At 34.2% G+C, this 18,131-nt stretch overlaps 1 protein-coding gene across 1 annotated transcript; it reads left to right on the top strand.

Annotated features, from left to right (window-relative positions):
* The first annotated feature begins 653 nt into the window (after positions 1-653).
* Positions 654-3,214, top strand: LOC114758428 (12-oxophytodienoate reductase 1-like). Its single transcript, XM_028947461.1, has 5 exons — positions 654-974; positions 1,423-1,563; positions 1,683-1,813; positions 1,918-2,094; positions 2,429-3,214. The coding sequence occupies exons 1-5, from the start codon at positions 904-906 to the stop codon at positions 3,019-3,021; spliced, it is 1,113 nt and encodes a 370-aa protein (XP_028803294.1). The 5' UTR covers positions 654-903; the 3' UTR covers positions 3,022-3,214.
* Positions 3,215-18,131: the final 14,917 nt, after the last annotated feature.

Below are 18,131 nucleotides of genomic sequence, written 5' to 3'. Positions count from 1 at the left end.
CTTGAAAAGTAACATTTTTCTCTAAACAAATGTTGTTTTAAAATATAATAACATGAAACTATATTCTTATCAAATAATTTAAGTTTAAATTAGTTTTTTATTATGGTATTTAATTTAATTTTAAAAATGATATTTTTACATAAAAAATATTTTGGTCATTTATATATATATATTTATTTATTTAGTCATTCAAAGCGGAGCGGTAACAATATTTTCTCTTCTTTTTTATTTTTTTCCTTGTTGACTTTTCTTCGCATCCAAATAGATCAAATTTAGTTAGATTTTAATATTTTAGTTAGATTTAATTAAAATTTTCTCATTAAACATATTAATTACTTATTAATAGCAACATAATAAATTTTTTTTACATCTACTTATATAATTGGTACATATATCTATTTTAATATTAATTATGAAATTTAATGTAAAACAAATATGAAATGTATAACTTTTCTTTGTGAAATTATAATAGGACGGTTTCTCCTGGCGCCACGCAGCTTGTACGTTATAACTCAAAATAGCTGAGTCTCCGTTGTCTCTCCGACCGAACAAAGAAATTTAATTATCAAAAGGTAGATAAGTGATCAAGGTTGTCGTTTTTATCACTTTGTGAATAGATTATTATTCGCAAAGTGAATATTTTAAGATAATTAAATCTTTTTTGAATTTGATTGTAATTCTCTGAGATTCAAATGACATGACCATGGATCATGTCAGGCTTGGACTTTCCATGGAGATCGCCGTCGATTCACTGTATTCATCTGCCGTCTGCGACTGCGAACGCAATCCCTCACATCATCATCCCACTAATTCCACGGCTGATGGAGAGCCGTCGTCAATTCGATCTTTTCATCTCAGTTTCAGTTCTATTTATATCAAAGTCGATTCTTGTCTTGAGCAAGAATGGCTTCCGAGGCTCCCATGGTTCCTCTTCTTACGCCTCACAAGTTGGGAAACTTCAATCTATCCCACAGGTATTGATACTCTTGATGAATTTATCCAATTGCTTTTTCGTTTGTTTTGCATTTTTCTTCAGTGTAATTGATGAGGATAAGGTGTTTGTAACAAATCCCAGTTGAGCATGCCAGCATGGTTATAGATCATGGTGTACATCATACTTGGAAATCACAAATTTTGAATTCGTTCGATAACTTCTTGAAAAGAAAAAAAAAGAAAAAAAAAACTAAGGATAGTTATTTTGATCAAAACATTGTTTGGTGACAAGTTGTCTTTCTTATTTTGATTTCTTGGGCCCTTACACCCTCTTCACTTTTGTGCTATGAAATGTCACTTATATCTACGGCTAGTGCACTAGAATGGGGAAAATTTCTTGCCGGCCATGTAGTATTATTACTTTAAGCATCAGTTGATTATATTGTGATTTCTTTACTCAGAATTGGTTCACTTTTGCTATGTATGCAGAGTTGTTTTGGCTCCGCTGGCCAGACAGAGATCTTACAACTATGTTCCTCAGCCTCATGCTATCTTATATTACTCTCAACGAACTACCAAGGGGGGTTTATTGATATCTGAAGCTACTTGCATTTCTCCCACTGCTATAGGGTAATTTGTACACTATGCCATTGTGTTAATTTTATCCCAATTCGTTAGGATACTCCACACTGATGGTTTCTATTTTATTTATTTATTTTTTGGTTGTTTTCTTGTTGTTCAACGTAAAGTTATGCCAATACACCAGGCATATGGACAAAAGAGCAAATAGAAGCATGGAAGCCCATTGTGGATGCTGTTCATGCCAAAGGTGGAATATTTTTCTGTCAGATTTGGCACACTGGAAGGGTTTCAAATTCAGGTATCTACTACCAGAGTGTATCTTATCTCTCTCAAATTCCATCAGAACCAATTAAATCTGATGTATATATATAATGTACACCCATCCTACTTCATTTTGAACAGGTTTTCAGCCAAATGGGCAAGCCCCAATATCTAGTACAGACAAGGGATTGTCGCCACAAATTCAAAGTAATGGTATTAGCGTCACAGTTCATGACCCCCCCAGGAGGTTAAGGACTGATGAAATTCCTCAAGTCATCAATGACTTCAGACTCGCTGCAAGGAATGCTGTGCAAGCTGGTATCTTCAGTAACTGTAAAATTTTGTAATAATCAAACTAATTATCTATATGAGCAAAATGATCATCATCAAGTTTTCTTAACATGATTCAATTTTTCCCCACTATCTCATCATTCAAGAATTAATGTCAAATCTAACCGTAGGCTTGCTTAAATATTATTACTTGGCAGCATTAACTTTGGAACCAAACAGAAATCTTCACAAATTTAGAGGGACCTAAGTAATATTAGTGGCACCTTTTTCATTGTTTGCAAATGATGTGACGCACTTATGGGGGTACTGTTACTATATTTCAATCTTTATATGCATAACTGAATGCAATTTGCAATTGCAGGTTTTGATGGGGTTGAGATTCATGGTGCCCATGGTTACCTTCTTGACCAATTTATGAAAGATCAGGTCAATGATCGAACGGATGAATATGGTGGATCGCTAGAGAATCGGTGCCGCTTTCCTTTGGAAGTTGTTAAAGCCATTGCCGATGAGATAGGGGCAGAGCGAGTGGGAATTAGATTATCACCTTTTGCAAATTATAATGAATGTGGGGATTCCGGTCCTGAAGAACTTGGCCTATACATGGCGAATTCCTTGAATAGATATAATATTCTGTACTGTCACATGGTGGAACCAAGAATGAAGACTGTTTGGGAAAAAGCTGAGTGCCCTCACAGTCTTGCACCAATGAGAAAGGCATTCAATGGCACTTTCATTGTTGCTGGAGGCTATGATCGTGAAGATGGCAACAGTGCAGTGGCAGAGAACAGAGCAGACCTTGTTGCCTATGGTCGGTGGTTCTTGTCGAACCCAGATTTGCCAAAGAGATTTGAGCTCGGTGCTCCTCTCAACAAGTACCACAGAGAGACGTTTTACACTTCTGATCCTGTTATTGGTTATACTGACTACCCATTTCTTGAAGACAGCTCTTAAGCCCATACAAATTAGAAGTTATTTTTTTCCAAGTGTTTTCTATTTTGAACAGTACATTTTAAGCAGGCAGTTCCATGAGGATGAAAATTTCCATTTTCTACATGGTACTACTGCCCTACTTAATTTTATCTGGATGGAAAGAAATAGGGCCTTGCATAATGGTATAATTTCTTCGCCTCACATGGTTGCTCAAGAAACTTAGGGTGCACTATCCCTCCGATGCATAGCCTTCCATTCGGATTCTTTAAGCAGAATATCACTGATTCCTCAGCCTCAAGATTTCAGCCTTTACAGTTAGTAATTTAGTGCCTTTGTAGATGCATCTTTGTACTTTAAATTGTCATTTTATTAAAAAAAAAAAAATCAAAAGAAACAGTACTTTTCAGTGTTGATTGTAATAATTTTCCAATATGCCAAAAAGGAAAGAGAAAAGAAAAGCATTGAGTAACAGCCAGTGGCTTGTTAAGCAGGCCGTTCCACGCTTTTTCTATTTGGGTTCTGGAATTTGTCCAAGAGTTCGTATTGTTTGAAGCCCCCTTTATACAATGATATTTTTAATCCGATCGATGTATAATAGTTATTTACTAATTCTTCTAATTATTGATTGTTGGTAGAAATATAGATATTCATTTCATATTATTGTACATTGGAATTAAAACATTTTGTTGGCATATGCTGGAAATATATTCCTCTAATCTTATTTATAATTATAAGTTAGAGAAAAAAGGTTTTTTTCAGTCCTATTCATAAATCACATTATTAAATTTTTAGTATGGATGTACTATTTTGTTCTTCACTTATTATAGTGTAGATTTTTTTAAAAAAAATGTGTATATATTAAATAAGAATAAGTTAAAAAGTTATTATATTTTAATGAAGAGTTAATATAGTTTAAGATTTTTCTCAATATGTATGAAACATACTGAAAATACCTTATAAATAAAATGAGAGAAGTATAATTCAAGAACTGGGAAAGTATGTATTGAGATATGAATGATAATTACTCCCCCAGTCATAATTATACGGCAGAGATCAGATTTATACTTCTATTTGATCTTAAATGTAAAGACATTGCTCTCCACACGTTGATCTACTTAGATCCAACTTGCAATTAAAAACTGCACCAATGTGATGCCATTTTTCAACAACTATCCTTACAGGTTACTCCCTTCGGTTGAAAATATAGTGACTGTTTTAGAAAAAAATTTGATTTTGGCCTAAAATATAAGAAGTTGACTGGATAATTAATGATAGTTTTTATTTTTATCCTTTGTTACAAGAAGGGGAGAGAGAGAAAAAAGAATTTTTCAATCACATTTCTGAATAAGGATAAAATATTAACTTTTATCAATTTGAAACATATTTGATAACTAAACTAACATTCCTTGATTTGTGAGAAAACTTAACTAACGTCTTATATAATAATTCAGAAGAAGTAAGACTTTTCTATCTAATTCACGCATACTAATAAAAATAATTAAAAAAATTAAATTTGTCATAAAAATTTAAATGATTCCCTATACTATTTCTCTCATTAACCACACCAAATTTCAATGTTAGATTAATTTCTATTTTTCTCACTATCCTTATTATATATAAGCAAATATGAATATATATCTATTTATACATATAATGCTCATTGATACTATCAAAACGTCTTATAAAATAAACCAAACGTACTTTTTAGAAAACTACTTATAATGTGGATTAGAGGGAGTACAACCATGGCTTTAAATTTTGACGTTTGACACTTTTAAATTTGCATCATTCTAATCAAAATACCACAGTTTACGGTTTAATAATTTTCATATATTTCCTAGTATTATAATTAAAAGTTATACGCAATACTAGGAATCAATGTAATACGCAGATGAGTATTGTTCAATTTGATGAATTTTGCAAGGGGCTAAGCCCCAAAATAGATCTTAAGTCTCTAATTTATTATGTACAATATACTCCTCAGATCCTTAATATAAGACCCATTTAACTAATTTGCTTAGATTAAGAAAGTTAAGCAAGTTAGTTAATTATAAGAAATGTGACATGTTTTTTCTTAAATATCATAATCATCTTTCTTAATACCCTATCTTCCTCTCCTACTTGATTATAGTTGAGGGAATATTCATAGGGGTAATTTAGAGAAAATTGATAAATATAAAAAATAGGTCTTATATTTAGGACCAAAACCAACTCAAGAATTAGGTCCTATATTAAGAACTAGAGGAGTATATGATAAAGCGAACATATTAAAAAAATACTTGAGAAAGTTACATCTTTGTTTTGCAATTTGCAAAGAATTTTGATGGTATGAATTTGTAGTCATAGAAATCACGAATTATTAAAAAAAAAAAAACTTCGGTGCTGTACCTGATATGTAATTATCAGTCATAGAAAAGTAAGCTTGATATTTGATTATTACCATAAGGATTAGAGATTTAAGCAACATGTGTGTTTATAAGTTCTCATTTTAGCAGTTGACCAAAAAGCAGCATGGTAACGACATTAACAACTTTTCCTAAATTAAGTGATAAGTTGTTTTGCTTCTATCTCCCACGTTTTCTTTGATTCATGTTTGGTCTTTGGCGCTACAATAATGTAAAACAGGAAGAGGAAATGAGAAATAGAAGAGATGAGAAAGATCAGAGAAGCGAAAATAGAAAACATATATAGAAGAGGAAACCAACCGAGAGAAAATGATAATTGCAATATCATAAATAATTAAGTTTTTCGTCTAATAAGAAATCTAAAGTTACTTATACTAAAATAATAACAAAACTGAAAATAATGATAACAACAACTAATCCTAATAATAAAATGATAAAATACAGAGAAATTTAAATGAATCCTAAAAATCTAAATAATCTAAATATCCTAGATAATTTAAATATTTTAAAAATATAATAAAGTCATAGTTATTTCTTTTCATATCCTATCATATACTTTTTAAATTTTCTTCAACCACTAGCATACTTGCATTTATGCGTATTGAACAAAAAGAGGCATGTTACCAAAAAAAAAAAAGAGGCATATTTGCATTAATCTTATCAAGACGAAGCTACGACCCAACCAAGCCATAGCCCCTGCAAATAATAAATCAGAAGCCACCGATCAGCCAGTAAGGGTTATTTTCGTTTTCCTTTCCATCCCGTCCCCATACTGTCTTGATCCTCCCATAGTATCCTTATCCGGTTTTTTTGACCGAAATACTATAAACAGTAAAATTATGTATTAAAATATTGTATTTTTAAAAATATTTATCAATATGATATACTTAAAATTGTTTTTGATAAGAACGACTTTCAAATCATTCATAAGTTATTTTTCACAAGAACGATTTATATGTTAACTGATAAAAAGTGAAATCGTTTTTGGCATGAACAATTTTAAAAATTGTTCTTGACGTAAACAATTTCATTTTTTGATTTATTTTAAATCAAAAAGTGAAATTATTTATGCTAAGAACGATTTCATTTTTTTCCTATTCATATCCTATGTGAGAATCTTTGGCAATTCATTTGTGTGTAAGAATCTCTACCAATTTATATACCACAGATTTGATATTTAAGATGTATATATAATTATTTTTATTTTTATCTTACTAAATTTAAACTTCTGGAGAAGTATACTTTCATAAGAAAAAAATAATAATCATATACTAAAAAAAGATTGGATTTTATATCAAAATTTTAACATCCTAAAATAAGATAAGAGATGATAGTTTTGCTGTTAAAATAAAAGGCACCTAGCTTAGAAAGAGTACAAATATTTCAGATTGTTGAACCCACCACTCACCTCCTGAAAATTAAAATAATAAAATATTAACTCATTAAGGATAGTATGGATGAAAAATCAAATTCTATATCACAGCTGTAAATTTTTTAAAAGAAAAATAGAAGAGAAATAATATACTTACAACAGCAGTAAAAGAGCTTGTTAAGTGTTTGAAAGCAAGAGTCAAAAAAATAATAGAACAAGACAACAATGAAAATGAAACAAGTGCGAAAAAGAAGAAGAGGAAGACATGTAATATATAAAATCATCTAGGTTGCTATAGCCTCATAGGACGAGAATGGGAGATTCTCGCATGCATAGTAAGTGGCATAGATTCTCGCACACAAATGAATTGGCATAAATTCTTGCACGGATATGAATAAGAAAAAAGTGAAATCGTTATTGACGTGAACGATTTCACTTTTTGAATTTTTTTAAATCAAAAAGTAAAATCGTTCACTAAGAATAATTTCTAAAATCGTTTATGTTAAGAACGATTTATCAGTTAACATATAAATCATTTTTATGAAAAATGACTTGTGTATAATTTGAAAGTCGTTTTTACCAAAAATGATTTTAAGTGTTACATATTGATAAATACTTTTAAAAATACAGCATTTTGGTGTATAATTTTATTGTTTATAGCATTTTGGTTTTAAAAAAAAACTGTCCTAATTCTGCCATCCTGTCCAATTTTTTTCTGTTTTGAGTCTTATTTTTATGGTGAAATCTTTTAGGAGAATTGCAACAAAATTTTTAAAAAATAATAATTATTGAAAAGTCCTAATAACAATTGTTCAGCTTCTAACTTGTTTGAATTTTTTTTATAATTATGTTTCTTTCTTGAAATCTCATTATAATTCTCTCTAATTTTTTTATTAGGTTTCTAAAAATAAATCTATGTAGATACTAAATACCCAAATTTAGTTGGTAAACACACTAAAAAAAATAATTACATAGAAAGGCTAATTGAGAAACACAGTAAAAAAGACACTGTTAAAAAAAATCAAGATGCTCAAAATACACCTTAAAACTGTTTTTTTTTTAAAAAAAGGACGCACTATGAAGAGAGTGGTAGAGACTTAGGACAAAAATTAGTAAATAAAATAATAATAATAATAATAATAATAATAATAATAATAATAATAATAATAAGTGATTTTTTTTTAAAGAAAAAGAACATGTCCTAGGTTAGGATGACTCCATTATGTGTCTTGTCCTGTTACCCCCTTTGCTGTATCTAAATTAATTGAGACCGGAACGAGATAAATCGAATACTCCTACCAGAATAAATGCAAAAAGCATAAGCAAAAAAAAAAGGACATAAAAAAAAATACTGAATTTCTATGAAATCAAAGATTAAATTGTCTAATCCTAGCTAGCTAGTGCTTTGGACAGGGCCCAAAGGTCTGCAATTAACATTAAGCGAAACGTCAGGCATGACACAAAGTAAGCAACAAGTCATATTTATCAATTACCAGGTAGGAAATTTGTTTCCATTTTCTAAACTAGAACAAAAATTATGGATACCAAACAAATATGCAATATATATATATATATATATTGGAGTTTTAAAATATATTACCTTTAGTTTTTGGTATAAGAGCTTGATAACTAATTTGTAAATATTAAAAAATTTAGTTAAGTTAGTTGTTTATAATAAATAGATATTGTCCCTAAAATATCCCTACTAATCATCTGCACTGAAATTACTCATTAATAAAGACTCCTTAACATGTATAATTGGCGTAAATATTATTTAGGGGCAAACTGAATATATATTAAAGACAAAGTGAACTGAAATATTATATTTATGATTGAGTTGAATTTTCAACTAGTTTCCATGTGAAAAACTTGAGGTAGTAGTTGACAAGGAATAGAGGTAAGTGCTTCTCAACCTTCTGAGATAGAAACATAAAAATACTCCCCAGATGCAATGGAAGATGTGGCTTGTTAATCTACAACAAACATAGGCAAGTTTAAACTTGAACTCCAAAATGGAATTCACATTATCCAAATTATTTCTAGGATTAAGATATACATTTGTTTTGATGGTTTTTACTTAAGAGTGTTGGACATGCTGAAGTTTTTCTAAGTTTAGTATTGTCCCAAAAATTTAAAATCTTAACAATTTTGTTTTCTATCATTTTAAAAAAATTTGATAGTTAAAATATTGATATTAATTGTTAACATTTTTAATAAAAAAGTAGTTACAATTTTAAACTTTCAGGATAATATTAAACTAGAAAAACTTCCAAGTAGCAGAATTAAAACTTTTAAAAACAAATCTGTATATTAATCCTTATTTTTATGAGTAATTTACATACTTTGTCTATTTCAATAATGTAAATGTTAAAGAGGGCCATCACCACCCCGAAAGGCTGACCGCTGACGCGTAAAAACTTAAAGCTAATGTGTTAATTGAGTTAATCATGTAAACTAACAATTCAAAACTTGATCAAAACGTGATCAGTATGAGTCGTTTATCACATGGGGGGGGGGGGGGGAAGGACAGTCGTTTTACACACCAAAAGGGCGCGAAAAGGAGGGCAGAGAGAGAGCCGCTTTAGCGATGGCCATTGATTCTCTGTACTCATTTTTGCCCTTGGCGACTGCGAACGCATTCCCTCACGTCATCATCCACTAACTCTGCCGCTGATGGAGAGCCGTCGTGGACTATTCGATCTTTCCACTTCACTTTCAGTTCTATTTATAGCAAACTCGCTTCTCGTGTTGACCGAAAATGGCTTCCGAAGCTCCCGTGATTCCTCTTCTTACGCCTTACAAGCTGGGAAGTTTCAATCTATCCCACAGGTATTATTGATACTCTCTTGATGAATGTCTGCAATTGCCTTAGCGTTTGTGTTGCGATTATTCTTCTGTGTAATTCATGAGGGTAAGGTGTTTGTGAGAAATCCCAGTTGAGCATGACAGCATGGTTGTAGCTCATAATGGAGTCCATCATGCTGGGAATCAGAACTTTTTTTGTTTGAATTCTTTCGATGACTTTGAAAAAAGGATTAGGATGGTTATCTTGATCAAAATAATGTTTTCTGACAAGTTTAGTTGTCTTCTTTATTATTTTAATTCCTTGGGTCCTTTCATCCTCTTCACTTTCAATTTGTGATGTAAAAAGTCCCTTGTATCTATGAATGGTGCACTACATCAACAAGCTTCGCATAATACTATTATGTTTTATTAACAACCAAATTTTTAAATAGTTTGTTAATTAAAAAATCTGATTCTTTTTCAATTTTCTTTCACTCTTTTTCAAAGAACTATATACTATCTAATGTCCTCTTCTTATATGTGTCTCCAATGATCTTCTTTGTGCATATCCAAATCAATTTAAATGTTATCTTTTTCAATCACACTACCAGAAAAAAGGCTTTTAACGGCGGTTAAAAGTGGCTTTTAACGGCGGTTTTGAAGGCGTAGTTGTTAAAGGCGACGTTGAAAGGCAAGGAAAACACGGCGGTTTTTAACCGCCGTAGAAAGTTGACTTTCCACGGCGGTTCTACAATTAACCGCCGTGGAAAATGGTTTTAACGGCGGTTATATGTATAACCGCCGTTAAATTTTTTTTTTTTTTTTTAAAATTCTGCGAAATTTTCGTGTTTACCACCCTGCAGTTTACAGCTCCAAACAAATGTAGGCAGTGCAGATCACGCAGAACAAGATCAATTAGCTAGTTAATATACAGCAATGAAATTTTTTTTTACACAATTCGAAAATAGGGAAACCGGCCAACATAATAGAACTAAGTGGTAACCAAGGAACACGTATTGGCTAGCTAGGTCCAACAATTCTGAAATAGAAGTAACTACTTCTTTGTACAATGGAAATCATGAACAATATAAGAGGGAACCGAGAGAAAGCATCTAACAATGAATTTTTTGACAAATAACCTATCTATTTGAAAGCTAAATTTCAATTTTTTCTACCAATGTTGTTGACAAAGTGTCCCTCATCAAGTTGATGTCATCCATGAGATATGGCGCAGTATTTTGAAATATCTGTTAATCAAAAATAACATAGTAAACTTAGTCAAAAATGTGAAATAAATTGAAGAACGTCATGCAACGTAACTCATCTTTACCTCGTTAATTTCTCAGTCGTTCCTGTCTCAATTATGTCATTCATGTAGCGGATGACATAATATCCACACTCAACATGTCCTTGTTGACAACGATACTTAAAAAATAAGATATAAAATTGAATATTAGACATTATTGATTATAAACATTAACTTTAATTCATCAAAAAATGTTTAAAAGTTAGTTCAAAACAACATATACCTGTGGAAGAATCCATGTTGGTGCTTGTCTATTTTGTTTAATCGCCACGACATTAAAACTATGAAAAGCCCTATCAACATTATAAGAGAAAATGATATTAGAGCATGCTTGTATAAACTTCACAAGTAATAAATATATAAATAAAAACTAACGTGTCGATGACATCTTTGGTTTCTTCGGATGGACTTCCACAGAGTGAATCGAACCAGTAAACTTTGTTGTCAAAAGGGGCACAAACAATTAGAGTCCAATGATAACTGCAAAAGGCAAACCATGTTAATTATAACCCGACACATACAACTTGTATATCTCAAATACAATAATACACTTACCCTTCCACGTAAGGTGCAAAATATATTTGCTTTTTGGTCTGACTCATTACGGTCATAATGTAGATTGACCTTGCTTCCACAGTATTAAATTCTTTCTGCACCCTTTGAGGACACATAAAGCCATATGTTCTTTCAAGTCCTCCGTTTCGACAGATTTGATTAAAATGCCTGTTGTTCAAGTAAAAAACATTAGGACATGCATGAAGTATAATATGTAATAAGAAAATGATATTGTAACTTACAAAATAGCAAGCTGCATGAAGGCTATATCAAGCTCCTCAAAGTTGAGGAACTGAACGAGGTCCCTCTTGTCAATGGTGAAGTCGTATGTTATATCTGAACCCACAACCCCCAACGGCATCTTGAAAGTCACAGGCTTATCCATGTTTGGCACTATGGAATGAAGAACCTCCAAACTGGAATACATAAGCGCAACATCACTAGGAAGAGGCAAGAGTACAGGATCAGATGATGCGCTCGTTGTGGCCTTCTTTGCTGCCGCCTTCTTCACTATTGGCTTTGTAATAAGTCTCTTTGGCCACAAAATGAAATGTCCTTTAGCTTGGGCCAAGAGTCGAACCTCATCAGTAGGATTAGGCACTGGTGTACCCCCTGACCACGAACAATCCTCTCCACTGTCACCCTTGCTTGATTGCTCGGAATTTTGTTGCCGTGAATCGTTGTGCCCATGAATGCTCGACCATTAGCAACATGAACAGGTGAATTTTCATAATCCACATAGAGAGAACACGGCATCCCATTGTCTTCGACAGGGTCAGGGCTAGGGTCAGGGTCAGACACTGTCAGTGGCACAGTCTGATTATTACTGCCCTTTCCGCTTTTTATCACAGGTGAACCCTGAAACATAATATGAAATTAGTTAAGAAACATTAAATAAGTTTAAATGGATCAAATGAATCTTTAGAAGATTTAAAAAGATGTGTGATTATTACCTGGGAAGGTTCAGATACTCGGGGCATCTGGAATCCGCTCGTACCCATCATCATCAAAGTCTGTTGAAACTTGGCATCGAATTCATCACGTATCTTTTGCATCTCTGCCATGTGTTGTTGACTTAGTTCAGCTCGAACTCTCTCTGTTTCTTCTTGTAGTCGTTGGTCGAGCTCCTCTTTAGATACCATGTTAGCGGAGGATGATCTGGTGCTTCTTCGTGAAGCAGAGCCAAAAAATTCTTTAATACCAATCCCTTTAGGGGCCCCTCGGACTCTTCCGGGATGGTCAGCCTTTCCAATAGCAGTGGCCAAGATATCCATCCGTCCTTGAGGGATGAATGTACCTTGAGATAGTTGCTCCTCAAGTGTATCCTATATCATTAAAACAACAAATTCAATTTAAGATAATTGAAAAAAACAATTAATGAAGCATAATTCTTAAATATTACTTACAATCCTCTCAGCAACAGTAGCAGACTGTGGAGTAATGTATTGACCCTTTTTAATCCTCGCCGCCTTCCATTTTTCTTGGCGAGAAGGACGCTCAATGGATGGCATGTAGCCAGTAGGATCTGAAGCAGCAGCCATCTGTGCATTCTTCAGTCGTTCCTCCATCATACTTCTTTCCAACCCACCATACCCTGCACGAGACATGGTATGTGGGTATACATTCTGCTCAGATATTTGTTTGTTCTTCTGACTCAATGCCTATGACAATGAAACCAAATCGACAAAATTAGTTTAGTAAATAAAATATGACCTGATTAAAAATTAAGTTTGAAGAAACCAAACCTGAAATGCGGGGTCTTCACGTTGCTTCACAAAATTCTCCCATGCCTCATCGCTAATAAACTGGTATCGTTCCTTAGGATGCACACCCTTTCTTTTTCCATTAATATAATGTGTTGTAAGCATGGACTTAAAATCCCTCCACCGTTCAGCAATTTGCTTCAACAGACGGTCTCTCATTTGTTTAGTGGCAGGAATATCAAATGTCAGCTGCATGCAATACAATAATAGCATAGAGTTATAAAGTAAATAAACAACTATAATTGAAACAAGTAGAGAAAACAATGCACAATATACCAATATATCCTCCCAAAGGTTTTTCTTCAAATCTTTGTCCACCTTCTTCCAGTTAGGAATGTCAATGCTAATTTTACTGCGTGCGAGATAACCCACATAACTAGTAAATTGAGCCCCATCCTTTCCTATAGGCTTCAGATCATCATCAAACTCCACTGTAATCCTCATAGGCTGTGTGCTCTCATCACGTAAAGCTAAATGCCTCATATGGGTTGGCCCTCTACCCTTTCTCCGGCTAGTAAAAGAGTTGTCATCACCAGAACCCTGTTGACCGGATCCGTCCATTTCCTGTTTAAAGAATAAGGAATTAATAAATGTAAGAATAAAAAATATCAAGTTAATATAAAACACTATATTATTAAGTATATTTAGCAAAAAAAATATCAAAAAATTCATTTGAGGCTTACAACGATTATCCTCCCAAATTCCTTCACAATGATCATCTCTAACAGCATAGTCATCATCTACCAAATCTAATTCAACTGCTTTAGGTCGAGTAGCTGTGAAAGGCGGGGTTTCATCAAGATTAAGCTCTAAGTCACCATCATCTCCACCAACTCCTTGCCTTTTACCTTGAAGCACGATAGACAATTTCTTTTTTGCTAGATCGGGAACGAAGAACACTTGTTTTGCTTGACTTGCCAAAATAAATGGCTCGTCTCCGTATCCAAACCTCTCAAGATCGACCGAAACAAATCCAAATTCTTCATCCACTTGCACAGCATTACTATTAACCCACTTACATTTGAAGACGGGAACTTTAAACTTGGTATAACTAACCTCCCATATCTCTTCTATTATTCCATAATAGGACATTGCCGCCAACATTGGGTTTCTGTCTTTAGAACTAGCAAAATGCATGGCTTCCGCTACTACCATCACCCCACTATTCTGCATAGTACTCTTATCGTCTTGGGTTTTTGTGTAAAAAGAATAACCATTTATATCATATCCACCCCAACACAAAACCTCAAAAGAAGGCCCTGCAGCTAGCCTCTGTATTGTCTCAGAAGGATTGCCATCTTTTAACACTTCTCGCTTGAACCACTCTGCAAATGACTTATTATGTTCATTAGCTAGTTGCATGTCACTCTTTCTTGGATTCAAGTTCCTCAGCATATTCTTGTGAGCATTTAAGTACGGCAAAACTTCATCCGTGTTGTTTAAAATGTATAGATGTGCCTGCATTACAACTTCTCTTGACATAGACCTCACTATGACACCCCGTGTTCCCTTGCTTCTTCTCCCTTGATCATGTCGAGATTGAGGAAGACCAACTGCCTTTACCCTGTCAAGATATGCGTTACAAAACTCAACTGCCTCCTCAGCTACATATCTCTCAACAATTGATGCCTCAGGCCGATAAGGATTCTTAGAGTACCCTTTTAGGATTTTCATGTATCTCTCAAAAGGGTACATCCATCTTAAACACACAGGGCCACAAAGTCTTATCTCTCGCACAAGATGAGCTATCAAGTGGACCATAATATCAAAAAATGATGGAGGAAAATGCATTTCCAATTGAGAGAGGATCACATAACCTTCATTTTCTAATTCATCCAACTCAGCAGGATCAATGACTTTGCTGCAAATGGCACTAAAAAACATACAAAGTCTTGTAATAGTATTTCTCACATCGGTTTTCATAATGCCTCGAATAGCAAGTGGAAGTAATTGTTGCATCAACACATGACAATCATGAGACTTCATTCCCGTTATCTTCAAATCTTGCATTGAAACAAGTTTGCTTAAATTAGAAGAATAACCTTGTGGCACCTTAATAGTATTGACAAAACCACAGAAACTTCTTTTCTCTTCTTTTGATAATGTGTGCGCAGCTGGATGTAAATAAGCCCTCTTACCATCTCTTTCTTGTGGGTGAAGGACATTTCTTATTCCAATTTCGACTAAGTCTCGTCTTGTATTGATTCCATCTTTAGTCTTTCCACTTATATGCAAAAGTGTACCAACAAGACTCTCACATACATTCTTCTCCACATGCATCACGTCTAGACTATGCCTCACATCAAGACTTCGCCAATATGGAAGATCAAAAAAGACAGATCTTTTTTTCCATATATTTCTCTCACTGGCAGTCTTCTTCTTCTTCTTCTTACCGAAGACCACATTAATTCCCTCCACCCGCTGATAAACTTCTTCTCCAGTTAATGGTCTTGGAGCCATTTCATATTCTTGTGAGCCATTAAATGCCTTTTTCAATCTACGGTAAGGGTGATACCGACTAAGAAACCTTCTGTGACCAAGATATACTGTCTTCCTGCCATGTTTAAGTTGCATATAGTGGGTGCCTTCTTCACATATCGGGCATGCTTTATGCCCCTTAACACTGTATCCAGACAAATTTCCATATGCTGGAAAGTCATTTATCGTGGTGAAGATCATGGCACGTAAATTGAAGGTCTCTTGTTTATATGCATCAAACACATCAACACCTTCCTCCCATAATTTCTTCAGATCCTCAATCAAAGGTGCCAAATACACATCAATATCGTTTCCCGGTTGTTTTGGCCCCGAGATCATCAAAGATAGCATGATATACTTTCTTTTCATACATAACCAAGGAGGCAAGTTGTAAATTACGAGGAGCACTGGCCAAGCACTGTGTGTGCTACTAAGATTACCATATGGGTTAATTCCATCCGTACAAAGCCCTAGCCGAAGGTTTCTTGGCTCGCCACCAAATTGAGGAAATTTTTGATCTATTGTTTTCCATTGAGGAGAATCTGCTGGGTGACGAAGCTTTCCATCACATATTTTCTCATCAAAATGCCATCTCAAGTTCTTTGCATCTGTGGCATTAGCAAATAGACGCTTAAATCGTGGTATTATTGGAAGATACCACAGAACCTTTAAAGGAGAACCTTTGGTCATCTCATTATAATCACCATCATCTTTCTTCATTTTGTATCTTGAAGTCCCACATTTAGGGCACTTATTCAACTCTTCATAATCATTTCTGAATAATATGCAGTCATTAGGACACGCATGTATCTTCTCATATTCCAAACCCATCGGACACAAAATCTTTTTTGCCTCATACATTCGTTTCGGAAGTGAATTCCCTTTGGGAAGAATATCACTCAGCAATTCAAGCAATTCCGTAAAACTAGCATCGGTCCAACCATTTCTTGCCTTCAAATTCATCAGTTTCAATACGGTTGTCAATCTTGTGTAATCATCTTTGCACCCCGGGTATAAAGGTGTCTCTGCATCACTACACAAAGTTTCAAAGGTGGAAGAAAACTGTGTAGAGGATTCAGACCTTATATCACGAAACATATCCGAAATTCTATCACCAAAGTCTTCATTCACAACCTTCTCATTTGCAGACAGTGTAGTCTTTCTAATTTCTCCATGCCATATCCAATTTGTATACCTCAAATTTATCCCATCACAGATAAGATGCTCTTTTATCTCAGAAATACTCCGTCGACTATTGTTTAAACATTTGACACAAGGACAATAGTACAATCCATCTCCTTTACTAGGGGCATTTCTCTGAGCAAACTCAAGAAATTTTTCAACCCCATCCTCATATTCCTTGCTAATTCTCCTAGCTTTCATCCAACTACGATCCATTGTTCTACAGATTATTTAAACAATACTTTACTATCAATCAAAATTCATAACGAAGGAAAAAAACACAAAATAACTAACAGATTATTTATCACTAAATTCTTATATTTATTACAAAAAATTATCAAAAATTCGAAATAAATATCAAAAAATTATAAAAAAAATTAAAAACTTCACAACTAATCAACTCCAAACATTTTAAACATATTTCTAATACAGTATGTAAAAAGGAATTAAGGTTTTCTCACATCTAATGCCTACCAATTAACACCAATCAACGGTTCAACCACATAAAAATGCAAAATGAACAATAGAAGCTAACCACAATGTAAACTAACAACCCATTTCATATATAACAGATTTTCATGGCTAAAACATTCAACAAACCAAGAAAAATTGAAAAGAATGAAAGAAGAGGATACTCACAGAGCAGAGAAGCTTCAAACGCGAAGTGAGGCGGCGGCGGACGGCGGCAACGGACCGGTCTTCGGTTAGATAGTGGAGGGTACGACCGGTTTTCAGTGGTGGACGGCGGCGGACGGAAATGGGAGGCGCGGTCGACCACGGCGGAGTGCGGCGCACGGCGGCAAGGCTCCAAGGGCTCAATGGAGGAGTTTAAACGGTGGGCTAGAGGCGGGAATGGCCGGTAATGGCAGTTTCACGGTGGTGGGGCAGAGGGGGACCACGGCGCACTGAAGAAATGAGAAAGAAAGTGGAAGAGTCGAGCGGGGGGGATAGAGAACACACTTTCCACGGCGGTTTTCAATAAAACCGCCGTGGAAAGTGTTTTTTAACGGCGGTTCTTAAAGAACCGCCGTTAAAAATTTTTCCACGGCGCTTTAAGAACCGCCGTGGAAAATACTTTCCACGGTCGGTTTTATTAAGAACCGCCGTGGAAAATACTTTCCACGGCGGTTTTCTTGAACCGCCGTGGAAAGTATAAACCTTTCAAACTTATTTACAAAAATGCCACCGCGTTTTTTTCCACTTCGTTTTTCTGCTGAACCGCCGTTAGTTTGCGACGTTAAAGGTCTTTTTTCTAGTAGTGTCATTTTCTTTTCAACAAGGGCTAC

The sequence above is a fragment of the Neltuma alba genome, unplaced genomic scaffold, assembly GCF_004799145.2.
Source record: "Neltuma alba isolate B1F8T4 unplaced genomic scaffold, ASM479914v2 tig00010694_pilon, whole genome shotgun sequence".
Classification (NCBI taxonomy): Eukaryota; Viridiplantae; Streptophyta; class Magnoliopsida; order Fabales; family Fabaceae; genus Neltuma; species Neltuma alba.
The sequence above is the reverse complement of the archived record's forward strand: the minus strand, read 5'-3'. Positions and strand labels throughout refer to the sequence as shown.